Source organism: Hemiscyllium ocellatum, chromosome 45, assembly GCF_020745735.1.
Source record: "Hemiscyllium ocellatum isolate sHemOce1 chromosome 45, sHemOce1.pat.X.cur, whole genome shotgun sequence".
Taxonomy (NCBI): Eukaryota; Metazoa; Chordata; class Chondrichthyes; order Orectolobiformes; family Hemiscylliidae; genus Hemiscyllium; species Hemiscyllium ocellatum.
This window is the reverse complement of record NC_083445.1, coordinates 1,691,455-1,705,284: the sequence shown is the minus strand read 5'-3', so window position 1 is coordinate 1,705,284 and position 13,830 is coordinate 1,691,455. Positions and strand designations below refer to the sequence as shown.

Below are 13,830 nucleotides of genomic sequence, written 5' to 3'. Positions count from 1 at the left end.
GTACTGGATTAGGTATCACCTGCTCTCCTACACATACTGGATTAGGCATCACCTGCTCTCCTACACGTACTGGATTAGGTATCACCTGCTCTCCTACACATACTGGATTAGGCATCACCTGCTCTCCTACACATACTGGATTAGGTATCACCTGCTCTCCTACACGTACTGGATTAGGTATCACCTGCTCTCCTACACGTACTGGATTAGGCATCACCTGCTCTCCTACACATACTGGATTAGGTATCACCTGCTCTCCTACACATACTGGATTAGGTATCACCTGCTCTCCTACACGTACTGGATTAGGTATCACCTGCTCTCCTACACGTACTGGATTAGGTATCACCTGCTCTCCTACACGTACTGGATTAGGTATCACCTGCTCTCCTACACATACTGGATTAGGTATCACCTGCTCTCCTACACATACTGGATTAGGCATCACCTGCTCTCCTACACGTACTGGATTAGGTATCACCTGCTCTCCTACACGTACTGGATTAGGTATCACCTGCTCTCCTACACATACTGGATTAGGTATCACCTGCTCTCCTACACATACTGGATTAGGTATCACCTGCTCTCCTACACGTACTGGATTAGGTATCACCTGCTCTCCTACACATACTGGATTAGGTATCACCTGCTCTCCTACACATACTGGATTAGGCATCACCTGCTCTCCTACATGTACTGGATTAGGTATCACCTGCTCTCCTACACGTACTGGATTAGGCATCAGCTGCTCTCCTACACGTACTGGATTAGGTATCACCTGCTCTCCTACACGTACTGGATTAGGTATCACCTGCTCTCCTACACATACTGGATTAGGTATCACCTGCTCTCCTACACATACTGGATTAGGCATCACCTGCTCTCCTACACGTACTGGATTAGGTATCACCTGCTCTCCTACACGTACTGGATTAGGTATCACCTGCTCTCCTACACGTACTGGATTAGGCATCACCTGCTCTCCTACACGTACTGGATTAGGTATCACCTGCTCTCCTACACGTACTGGATTAGGCATCACCTGCTCTCCTACACATACTGGATTAGGCATCACCTGCTCTCCTACACGTACTGGATTAGGCATCACCTGCTCTCCTACACGTACTGGATTAGGTATCACCTGCTCTCCTACACGTACTGGATTAGGCATCACCTGCTCTCCTACACATACTGGATTAGGCATCACCTGCTCTCCTACACGTACTGGATTAGGTATCACCTGCTCTCCTACACGTACTGGATTAGGCATCACCTGCTCTCCTACACGTACTGGATTAGGTATCACCTGCTCTCCTACACATACTGGATTAGGTATCACCTGCTCTCCTACACATACTGGATTAGGTATCACCTGCTCTCCTACACGTACTGGATTAGGCATCACCTGCTCTCCTACACATACTGGATTAGGTATCACCTGCTCTCCTACACATACTGGATTAGGTATCACCTGCTCTCCTACACGTACTGGATTAGGTATCACCTGCTCTCCTACACATACTGGATTAGGCATCACCTGCTCTCCTACACATACTGGATTAGGTATCACCTGCTCTCCTACACGTACTGGATTAGGCATCACCTGCTCTCCTACACATACTGGATTAGGCATCACCTGCTCTCCTACACGTACTGGATTAGGTATCACCTGCTCTCCTACACGTACTGGATTAGGCATCACCTGCTCTCCTACACGTACTGGATTAGGCATCACCTGCTCTCCTACACGTACTGGATTAGGTATCAGATGCTCTCCTACACGTACTGGATTAGGTATCACCTGCTCTCCTACACATACTGGATTAGGCATCACCTGCTCTCCTACACGTACTGGATTAGGCATCACCTGCTCTCCTACACGTACTGGATTAGGCATCACCTGCTCTCCTACACATACTGGATTAGGCATCACCTGCTCTCCTACACGTACTGGATTAGGCATCACCTGCTCTCCTACACGTACTGGATTAGGTATGACCTGCTCTCCTACACGTACTGGATTAGGCATCACCTGCTCTCCTACACGTACTGGATTAGGTATCACCTGCTCTCCTACACATACTGGATTAGGCATCACCTGCTCTCCTACACGTACTGGATTAGGCATCACCTGCTCTCCTACACGTACTGGATTAGGTATCACCTGCTCTCCTACACATACTGGATTAGGCATCACCTGCTCTCCTACACGTACTGGATTAGGCATCACCTGCTCTCCTACACATACTGGATTAGGTATGACCTGCTCTCCTACACGTACTGGATTAGGTATGACCTGCTCTCCTACACATACTGGATTAGGTATCACCTGCTCTCCTACACATACTGGATTAGGTATCACCTGCTCTCCTACACGTACTGGATTAGGCATCACCTGCTCTCCTACACATACTGGATTAGGCATCACCTGCTCTCCTACACGTACTGGATTAGGTATCACCTGCTCTCCTACACGTACTGGATTAGGTATCACCTGCTCTCCTACACGTACTGGATTAGGTATCACCTGCTCTCCTACACATACTGGATTAGGTATCACCTGCTCTCCTACACGTACTGGATTAGGCATCACCTGCTCTCCTACACGTACTGGATTAGGTATCACCTGCTCTCCTGCACATACTGGATTAGGTATGACCTGCTCTCCTACACGTACTGGATTAGGCATCACCTGCTCTCCTACACGTACTGGATTAGGTATCACCCGCTCTCCTACACGTACTGGATTAGGTATCACCTGCTCTCCTACACGTACTGGATTAGGTATCAGCTGCTCTCCTACACGTACTGGATTAGGTATCAGATGCTCTCCTACACGTACTGGATTAGGTATCACCTGCTCTCCTACACATTCTGGATTAGGCATCACCTGCTCTCCTACACGTACTGGATTAGGCATCACCTGCTCTCCTACACGTACTGGATTAGGTATCACCTGCTCTCCTACACATACTGGATTAGGTATGACCTGCTCTCCTACACGTACTGGATTAGGCATCACCTGCTCTCCTACACATACTGGATTAGGTATCACCTGCTCTCCTACACGTACTGGATTAGGTATCACCTGCTCTCCTACACATACTGGATTAGGCATCACCTGCTCTCCTACACATACTGGATTAGGTATCACCTGCTCTCCTACACGTACTGGATTAGGTATCACCTGCTCTCCTACACATACTGGATTAGGTATGACCTGCTCTCCTACACGTACTGGATTAGGTATCACCTGCTCTCCTACACATACTGGATTAGGTATCACCTGCTCTCCTACACATACTGGATTAGGCATCACCTGCTCTCCTACACGTACTGGATTAGGCATCACCTGCTCTCCTACACGTACTGGATTAGGTATCACCTGCTCTCCTACACATACTGGATTAGGTATGACCTGCTCTCCTACACGTACTGGATTAGGCATCACCTGCTCTCCTACACGTACTGGATTAGGTATCACCTGCTCTCCTACACATACTGGATTAGGTATCACCTGCTCTCCTACACATACTGGATTAGGCATCATCTGCTCTCCTACACGTACTGGATTAGGTATCACCTGCTCTCCTACACATACTGGATTAGGCATCACCTGCTCTCCTACACGTACTGGATTAGGTATCATCTGCTCTCCTACACATACTGGATTAGGCATCATCTGCTCTCCTACACATACTGGATTAGGCATCATCTGCTCTCCTACACGTACTGGATTAGGCATCACCTGCTCTCCTACACGTACTGGATTAGGTATCACCTGCTCTCCTACACATACTGGATTAGGCATCACCTGCTCTCCTACACATACTGGATTAGGCATCATCTGCTCTCCTACACGTACTGGATTAGGCATCACCTGCTCTCCTACACATACTGGATTAGGCATCACCTGCTCTCCTACACATACTGGATTAGGCATCATCTGCTCTCCTACACGTACTGGATTAGGCATCACCTGCTCTCCTACACGTACTGGATTAGGTATCACCTGCTCTCCTACACGTACTGGATTAGGCATCATCTGCTCTCCTACACATACTGGATTAGGTATCACCTGCTCTCCTACACGTACTGGATTAGGTATGACCTGCTCTCCTACACGTACTGGATTAGGTATCACCTGCTCTCCTACACATACTGGATTAGGTATCACCTGCTCTCCTACACGTACTGGATTAGGCATCACCTGCTCTCCTACACGTACTGGATTAGGCATCACCTGCTCTCCTACACGTACTGGATTAGGTATCACCTGCTCTCCTACACATACTGGATTAGGTATCACCTGCTCTCCTACACGTACTGGATTAGGCATCATCTGCTCTCCTACACATACTGGATTAGGCATCACCTGCTCTCCTACACATACTGGATTAGGTATCACCTGCTCTCCTACACGTACTGGATTAGGCATCACCTGCTCTCCTACACGTACTGGATTAGGTATCACCTGCTCTCCTACACATACTGGATTAGGTATCACTTGCTCTCCTACACGTACTGGATTAGGTATCACCTGCTCTCCTACACGTACTGGATTAGGTATCACCTGCTCTCCTACACATACTGGATTAGGCATCACCTGCTCTCCTACACGTACTGGATTAGGCATCATCTGCTCTCCTACACGTACTGGATTAGGCATCATCTGCTCTCCTACACGTACTGGATTAGGTATCACCTGCTCTCCTACACGTACTGGATTAGGTATGACCTGCTCTCCTACACGTACTGGATTAGGCATCATCTGCTCTCCTACACGTACTGGATTAGGTATCACCTGCTCTCCTACACATACTGGATTAGGTATCACCTGCTCTCCTACACGTACTGGATTAGGTATCACCTGCTCTCCTACACGTACTGGATTAGGTATCACCTGCTCTCCTACACGTACTGGATTAGGCATCATCTGCTCTCCTACACGTACTGGATTAGGCATCATCTGCTCTCCTACACGTACTGGATTAGGTATCACCTGCTCTCCTACACGTACTGGATTAGGTATGACCTGCTCTCCTACACGTACTGGATTAGGCATCATCTGCTCTCCTACACGTACTGGATTAGGTATCACCTGCTCTCCTACACATACTGGATTAGGTATCACCTGCTCTCCTACACGTACTGGATTAGGTATCACCTGCTCTCCTACACGTACTGGATTAGGCATCACCTGCTCTCCTACACATACTGGATTAGGCATCACTTACTCTCCTACACATACTGGATTAGGTATCACCTGCTCTCCTACACGTACTGGATTAGGCATCACCTGCTCTCCTACACATACTGGATTAGGCATCACCTGCTCTCCTACACGTACTGGATTAGGTATTGGTTCAGGAAGGATTCTCTGACCTTGGTGTTTTTTAACCCTTCCCAAAAGTAACCAACAGCCATATGATGCAAGTTTGAACCCCCAACTGTAAAGTGGATGTTATTAAATATATCAATCACCTACCTTCCATCACAAGGGTTGGACAATTCGGTTAGAATCACAGAACTTGGACCTTGTTAATTCAGGGATGGGAATGTTTCAACAAACACATTGATAAACTGAGCCCGATGACATCTCATTCCTGATGAAGAGCTTATGTTCAAAACATCAGTTCTCCTCCTCAGATGCTGCCTGACCTGCTGTGCTTTTCCAGCACCACACTCTCGACTCTGATCTCCAGTATCTGCAGTCCTCAATTTCGCCCAATAACACCTTGATCACTCTAGTCCTGGATACATTCACCTGAAGGGTCTGTGCAAAATCCTTTGAATGTTTCTCTTTAGATGGTTCTGTGGAGTTCAGGATTACTTTCTGGAGCTGTAGTTAAGTGAGAAGAGAAATCCTGTAAAGTCCTATCCAAGATGCCTCACACTGCCACGATACACTCAGTGTGAGCAGGAAGTGGAGAAATTAATGGACATTTGGATGCTTCTCCACAGAGGGAAGAAGGCGGAAGAATGAGTGTGTGCCATAATCAGTTCCACTTAGTTCAGGTTAGTAGAGCCAAAGTCTGAGAGAAAGAAACCTGCTTCACAATTATCTAACAGACACATATGAAAAATAGAAATCTATATTTGGAATTTGTTCATGTCAGTGTTCAGAGTGAAGAGAATTACATTACAATTTTAAAAGCTAAAAGTTACCCTCAAGGTAAATGAAACAACGTTCTTCTAAAGGACCTAACATATAATTGAGTTTGTGGTTTGTTTTTTTTTCCTTTATTGAATAAGTTGTGAATAGATTTTCTAATGATCGGTAAAAGCAAGGAACCACAGCTGTTCCCTGGGCAGTGCTCAATCCGACAAAATGTTCAGTCTGTGAAGAAGCTTTAATTCGGGAGCTTCATGATGAATGCATTGTTGGAAGTCAGTAAATGAAAATGGAACACAGCTAACTCCACCATGACTGCATGACTCAGTGAAGGAGGCCCCCAAGTGTTGGCCCCTGTTTCAAGGTTGAGGTGAACAGAACAGTCCTCACCCTCAACCCGGTGAGGTAGCAAGAATAGTTGTAAAGCTGTAGTTGTCTATAAAATTAATTGCCCACCTCCAGAAAGCATGTAGATAGATTGGAAGATTTCTGAGGCTTAATTTACGATAGTAAAGGGGGTTGAGGCAAGAAGCAATTGTTAAATTATTTCACATTCTGCACATTGCTTTTTTATAAGTTTCACACTGTTCCTGAGATGCAGTTCTGGCCATCACAGGGTTAATTCCACTTCTCCCTCCTCATTCTGCCCGAGGTTTCTCAAATGTGTGCTGACACTGAGCTCCTCAGAAATGTTTATTTAACATACCAGGCAGCATCGCAGTGCGTCTCTGTGAAACCTCTGTCCCCTTTTTCCCATTGTGAAATCCAATCCTCCAGTGTTGGAGCCGATGTCTCATTCATGTGGAATAGCTTTTACATTCTACGTCCCTTACATTTCAGACATGGAAGTCTATATTTCATAGCCTTGCCATCCGGGGTTTTCCTTTAATGACTGGGGAACCCACATGCTCAAACATAACTTCTCTTTCACAGAGTCAATTCCCAGTCACACTTATTTCTGTCATTACCAAGCCACATTACCTCACACATCTTGACACTGAATTCCATGGTTCATTTTTAACCTCAACCTCATCTTCCCAAAGCTTTTCTTACAGCTTTCTTTTGTCTTCTAAAATAACTAGTTCTACTTCCTGTTTTTGGTATATTCATGTTAGGCCTTGAGATATACACAAGATGTAGAGCAAACAGAAATATCTCAATAACTGAATCCTATGGGACACCACAACCCACTTCCAATTACGAACTGCCTGTTTCCTCCCGCTAACTAATCCTCACCACCCCCCCAAATCCCATACTTTATAGTTTACCCCTTAACTAATTAACACACCTTTGGAACATAAACATTCTTCTTTACGGCTCGATCTTTATAAAGATAGGGTGTCATTTCCCACAAATTGTTCCTCTTTGAGGGTTTTTGATCTCACTATTTCACATATCCTAACTGTCTACTGTTATGTAACAAGAATGTTATGTAAGTCTAACATCTGCAGCAGCTTAGATAGAATTACAGAGAATGAGCATTGGGCAAAGCTTGCAGCAACAACTGTGCACAGCTCTGCGCTCATACTTTCAATCATGAGGGGGCTGTTGTTAGGCAGAGGAGGGTCAGGACAGATGTATAACCCAGGATCTTAGCCAAAAGAAGACAGGGAATATTTTAAATCCAGTCCTTGTGAACTTCCTAAAACTTGTTATAGAGATGCACGCTCCGGACTGAAAATAGCCTTGTTCTCTTTCACTTCATTTAAGAAAATGGCTCAATGGGAGAAATGAGCTTGCCAAACCTTGAGAGAAAACCGGTAAGAGTGAAGTTTTATTGTCTGAAATGTATCATTATTTATTTTGTTATAATCACAGTACATACTAAAAAAATTAATTTCATTCAGAGAAATTCAGAGGTTTAACAGAAACAATTATTTCAATATTTAATCAAGCTGTCTGAGGGAAGGTCTAATCCACTCAAATTGAATCAAAGAATTTTGTGAGCCATGTTGAATTTTCACAATTGTTTGTTTGGCAGCTCCTTTTCAATTGAATAACAATCGTTGATGTTCACTATGTTCTTTATGGAGGTGTCTATGAGGCCATAGCTTCAACCATGTGAGTATGTGTGAAGCCTTCAAATCAGTCAGTCAGTCCAGATCATGTTCATAAAAGGAAACAAAATCATCACCATTAAATAATATCCCTTCTATTAGAATACAACATAGCAAACTGTTGATTATTCCAAGTTATCTAAAGTTAATGATGACAATAAAAAGAACACAGTTGTTAATATAGCTCCTCAACTGCTTTAACAGTAATTCAATTTATTTAACAGTTAAGGACCTCAGGTAAGGTTTCATACAGTTAGAGTCTGTTGTATTCTAAAGTCTAGGCGAATCTTTAGTGACTTTGAAATGGAATCAGCGGTGAAGGAATCTGAAAAGGGTTTTCAGTTTGTTCTGTAGGTCTGCTATTAACTTACTCAGCTGAGTGAAAACCTCACAGGATTACAGTCATCATTGAGAATACTGAAACACAGGAGCATTATATACTATCACTGTCCCGGTAATATAGTGACTCCACCACTTTAATACAGTGACATTGCCCCTTTAAGCAATCATGTAGCAATGTCTTTGCCCATGGTTAAGCAAACCTATTGCTCCAATAGGTCACAGGAGAGGTGGAATGCAGCTACTGAATGTCCGCCCCCTTCCTTTGGACTTTAGACTCGGCCATTGTAGGGTCTGTGTTCACTCCTGTCCTAAGGAGAACTGCACCCTGGAATTTGTGGTGAGTGTGAAACTGCTTGCTGTTCCATAACCTGGTGCCCTGGAGGGAGCCTTGGAGCTCGCTGATTGCTTCAGGCCCTGGCAGCCCACCCAATCAAATGATCCGACTTATTCACAGTTGTATTCAGATATGACGTCAATTCCAGTCTGCTCAGGAAAAGTGGAAGTAGACACACTGTTGACTGAGCATTGACCACATTTGATTTACAAGTGGCGATTTCTTCTTTATACTTGGAAACATACTTCCAGATGGTTTGTCTGAATGACAAATTATTGAGGGCCTGGCTTTGTATAGCTCAGGTGCACCAATCCTCCAAATGAGTCGACTTTCTGACAAGAATGGACCCTTAATCCATTTTTAGTTTTATCCAGGATCTATCCAATCCAGAGACTCTTTGCTGTTCAGTTCCACAGTCCGGGTGCTGGGTATGTGTCACTCAACCCCCTGATTCTGACCAGTCTAATTTAATAAAAGTCAAACCTTAATAGCAAGTACTGTTATTTGCAGCGTACTGTCACTATGGGGTTGCTTACTGCTGAAGGATATTGACTAACAGAGGGAACTTCCTACTCTGTGACCACAGGAATAGTTGAGAGGTGGGACTGAAACTGACATCTTCTGTGCCTGTCTGCATTAAAGGGTCCAGTTTCAAAAACAGAATTTGCTGGAATAGCTCAGCAGGTCTGATATCATCTGTGACGGGAAATCAGAGATAATGTTTTAGGTCCAGTGTCGCTTCCTAGATTCCAGTTAGTGAGTGGGAACAATTCTGTAAAAGATGACATCACAGTAACTGATCTAAGTTAGGAAACATGGTGACCACAAGGACATGTAAAACAGCTAGAATAAGAAACTAATACTGACTGACCAACTTAAGTATGTTTACAGGAAACAGCTGGGTAGTAAACAAACCAAATCAAACCATACCTAGCAAGAGTCAGTGTGTGTGGGAGCTGTACCCCAGTGAGGGTCAGTGTGTGTGGGAGCTGTACCCCAGTGATGGTCAGTGTGTGTGGGAGCTGTACCCCAGTGAGGGTCAGTGTGTGTGGGAGTGTACCCCAGTGAGGGTCAGTGTGTGTGGGAGCTGTACCCCAGTGAGGGTCAGTGTGTGTGGGAGCTGTACCCCAGTGAGAGTCAGTGTGTGTGGGAGCTGTACCGCAGTGAGGGTCAGTGTGTGTGGGAGCTGTACCCCAGTGAGGGTCAGTGTGTGTGGGAGCTGTACCCCAGTGAGAGTCAGTGTGTGTGGGAGCTGTACCGCAGTGAGAGTCAGTGTGTGTGGAACTGTACCCCAGTGAGAGTCAGTGTGTGTGGGGCTGTACCCCAGTGAGGGTCAGTGTGTGTGGGAGCTGTACCCTAATGAGAGTCAGCGTGTGTAGGAGCTGTACCCCAGAGAGAGTGAATGTGTGTGAAACTATACCCCAGTGAGAGTAAGTGTGTGTGGAACTGTACCCCAGTGAGAGACAGTGCGTGTGGGAGCTGTACCCCTGTGAGAGTCAGTGTGTGTGGAACTGTACCCCAGTGAGAGACAGTGCGTGTGGGAGCTGTACCCCTGTGAGAGTCAGTGTGTGTGGAACTGTACCCCAGTGAGGGTCAGTGTGTGTGGGAGCTGTACCCCAGTGAGAGTCAGTGTGTGTGGGAGTGGACCCCAGAGAGAGTCAGTGTGTGTGGGAGTGTACCCTAGTGAGAGTCAGTGTGTGTGGGACTGTACCCCAGTGAGGGTCAGTGTGTGTGGGATTGTACCCCAGTGAGGGTCAGTGTGTGTGGGATTGTACCCCAGTGAGAGTCAGTGTGTGTGGGATTTTACCCCAGTGAGGGTCAGTGTGTGTGGGAGTGTACCCCAGTGAGAGTCAGTGTGTGTGGGACTGTACCCCAGTGAGAGTCAGTGTGTGTGGGACTGTACCCCAGTGAGAGTCAGTGTGTGTGGGAGTGTACCCCAGTGAGGGTCAGTGTGTGTGGGAGCTGTACCCCAGAGAGAGTCAGTGTGTGTGGGACTGTACCCCAGTGAGGGTCAGTGTGCATGGGAGCTGTACCCCAGTGAGGGTCAGTGTGTGTGGGAGCTGTACCCCAGTGAGAGTCAGTGTGTGTGGGACTATACCCCAGAGAGAGTCAGTGTGTGTGGGAGCTGTACCCCAGAGAGAGTCAGTGTGTGTGGGAGCTGTACCCCAGTGAGGGTCAGTGTGTGTGGGAGCTGTACCCCAGAGAGAGTCAGTGTGTGTGGGAGCTGTACCCCAGTGAGGGTCAGTGTGTGTGGGAGCTGTACCCCAGTGAGAGGCAGTGTGTGTGGGTAGAAAGAGAAGGGTAAAGTGAGTTTGTGCTTGTGTAAGCTGTGTTGTTTTGGACATGGCAACATTGTGTATAACTACCCCCTATGGTAAGGAATTCCATAGTCAGTGGTTCTCACCTCAGTATTAGAAATCAAAGTGAAAGTAGAATACAGTATATGTGATGGTTTCTGAGGGTATTTGGATATGTTTACAGATGAAGCAACTTTAAGAACAGATGGAAACACAAATAAAGAATATTCTCTAGCTGCTTTTTCAATCAAGTAGTCTCTGGTTTCATGTTCTACCTTACCAGCTAGATCCTAGTTTTGTCATCTCAGTGAAGTAAAGACTCTGCCTGATCACTTTTTTTGTTAATCAAATCATAGCAGTCACCACATAGAGCATGGGAGATAATGGAGGGGTACTGAAAAGAGCACTATCTCCTCACCAGAACTGGATTTTTTTGAGGGGGAGGGGATAGGGAAGAACGTTTTGATACTAAAATCAAAAGATCGCTAATATTGATTGAGTCACTCTGTGTCGATGGCCTTTAAGTCACCTGAACAATTCCACACATACAGTATTCCCTGAGACATAGAGCATTACAGGGCAATACAGGCCCTTCGGCCCTTGATGTTGCGCCAACCTGTGGCCCCAATCTGAAGCCTATCTAACCTACACTATTTCATTTTCATCCATATGTTTATCCAATGACCATTTAAATGCCCTTAAAGTTGGCGAGTCTACTACTGTTGCAGGCAGTGCATTCCACACCTCTATTATTCTCTGAGTAAAGAAACTACCTCTTGACATCTGTCCAACATCTATCATCTCTCAGTTTAAAGCAATGTCCCCTTGCACTAGCCATCACCATCCGAGGAAAAAGGCTCTTACTGTCCACCCTTATGTGTCTCTATTAAGTTACCTCTCAACCTTCTTCTCTCTAATGAAAACAACCTCGAGTTCCTCAACCTTTCTTCATGAGACCTTCCCTCCATACCAGGCAACATCCTCGTAAATCTCCTCTGCACCCTTTCCAAAGCTTCCACATCCTCCCTATAATGCGGTGACCAGAATTGTACACAATACTCCAAGTGCGGCTGCACCAGGGTTTTGTACAGCTACAGCATGACCTCGTGGCTCCAAAACGCAATCCCTCTACCAATAAAAGCCAACACACCGTGTGCCTTCTTAACAACCCTATCAACCTGGGGGGTAACTTTCAGGGATCTATGTACATGGACACCAAGATCTCTCTGCTCATCTACACTACCAAGAATCTTACCATTAGCCGAGTGCTCTGCATTCCTGTTGCTCCTTCCAAAGTGAAACACTTCACACTTTTCCACATTAAACTCCGTTTGCCACCTCTCAGCCCAGCTCTGCAGCTTATCCATGTCCATCTGTAACCTACAATATCCTTCGGCACTATCCACAACTCCACTGACCTTAGTGTCATCTGCAAAGGTACTAACCCAGCCTTCTCTGCCCTCTTCTAGGTCATTTATAAAGATTACAAACAGCAGTGGCCCAAAAACAGATCCTTGCAGTACACCAATAGTAACTGAACACCAGGATGAACATTTCCCATCAACCACCATCCTCTGTTTTTTTTCAGCTAGCCAATTTCTCCAAACCATTAAATCACCCTCAATCCCATGCCTCCGTATCTTCTACAATACCCTACTGTGGGGAACCTGATCAAACACTTCACTGAAGTCCATATACACAACATCAACTGCTTTACCCTCATCCACCTGTTTGGTCACCATCTCAAAGAACTCAATAAGGTTGTGAGGCACGACCTACCCTTTACAAAACCATATTGTCAAACCTTCACAAACCTTGCCATCTTGACTATCCCTAATCAAATTATTCCTCTCTAGATGATCATAAATCCAATGTCTTATAGCCCTTTCCAACACTTTACTCACAACCAAAGTAAGGCTCATAGGTCTATAATAACCAGGGTTGTCTCTACTCCCCTTCTTGAACAAGAGGGCAACATTTCCTATCCTGCAGTCTTCTGGCACTATTCCTGTAAATAATGACGACATAAAGATCAAAGCCAAAGATACTGCAATCTCCTCCCTGGCTTCCCAGAGAATCCTTGGATAAATCCCATCCAGCCCAGAGGACTGACCTATTTTCACACTTTCCAGAATTGGTAACACCTTCTTCTTGTGAACCTCAATCCCGTCTGATGTAGTAGCCTGTAGGTTTCCTGATTTCCTGAAGAAGGGCTCATGCCCGAAACGTCGACTCACCTGTTCCTTGGATGCTGCCTGACCTGCTGCGCTTTTCCAGCAACAGATTTCCAGCTGTGATCTCCAGCATCTGCAGTCCTCACTTTCTCCTAGCCTGTAGGTCAGTATTCTCCTTGACAACACTGTCATTTTCCAGTGTGAATATTGACCAAAAATATTCATTTAGTGTTTTCCCCTATCTCATCGGACTCCATGCACAACTTCTCACTACTATCCTTGATTGGCCCTAATCTGGCTCTAGTCATTCTTTTATTTTTGATAAATCTATAGAAAGCTTTAGGGTTTTCATTGATCCTATCTGCCAATGATTTCTCATGTCCTTTCCTGACATCTAGAAGTCTGTCCCTATGAGGAGATATTACAAGTTTCTGCACATGCAGATCAACAATGTGTGGGGCCACACACTTGAGGAATGTTGCCCAAGCACACGAGGAGGCAATGTGAGTAT

General features: G+C 45.6%; 2 protein-coding genes across 3 annotated transcripts in view; one reads left to right on the top strand and one right to left on the bottom strand.

Annotated features, from left to right (window-relative positions):
• The window catches only part of LOC132836021 (intercellular adhesion molecule 3-like), a 206,301-nt gene extending 200,759 nt beyond the window's left edge, over positions 1–5,542 (bottom strand). The window contains exon 1 of the mRNA XM_060855219.1: positions 5,489–5,542. Coding sequence (XP_060711202.1) covers positions 5,489–5,495 — 7 coding nt within the window. The 5' untranslated portion in view covers positions 5,496–5,542. The remainder of the gene's footprint in view (positions 1–5,488) is intronic.
• A 2,058-nt stretch (positions 5,543–7,600) lies between these two features.
• The window catches only part of LOC132835787 (sphingosine 1-phosphate receptor 2-like), a 69,419-nt gene continuing 63,189 nt past the window's right edge, over positions 7,601–13,830 (top strand). For both annotated transcript variants that reach the window (XM_060854854.1, XM_060854853.1), the window contains exon 1: positions 7,601–7,875. The gene's annotated coding sequence lies outside the window, so the exon portion shown is untranslated. The remainder of the gene's footprint in view (positions 7,876–13,830) is intronic.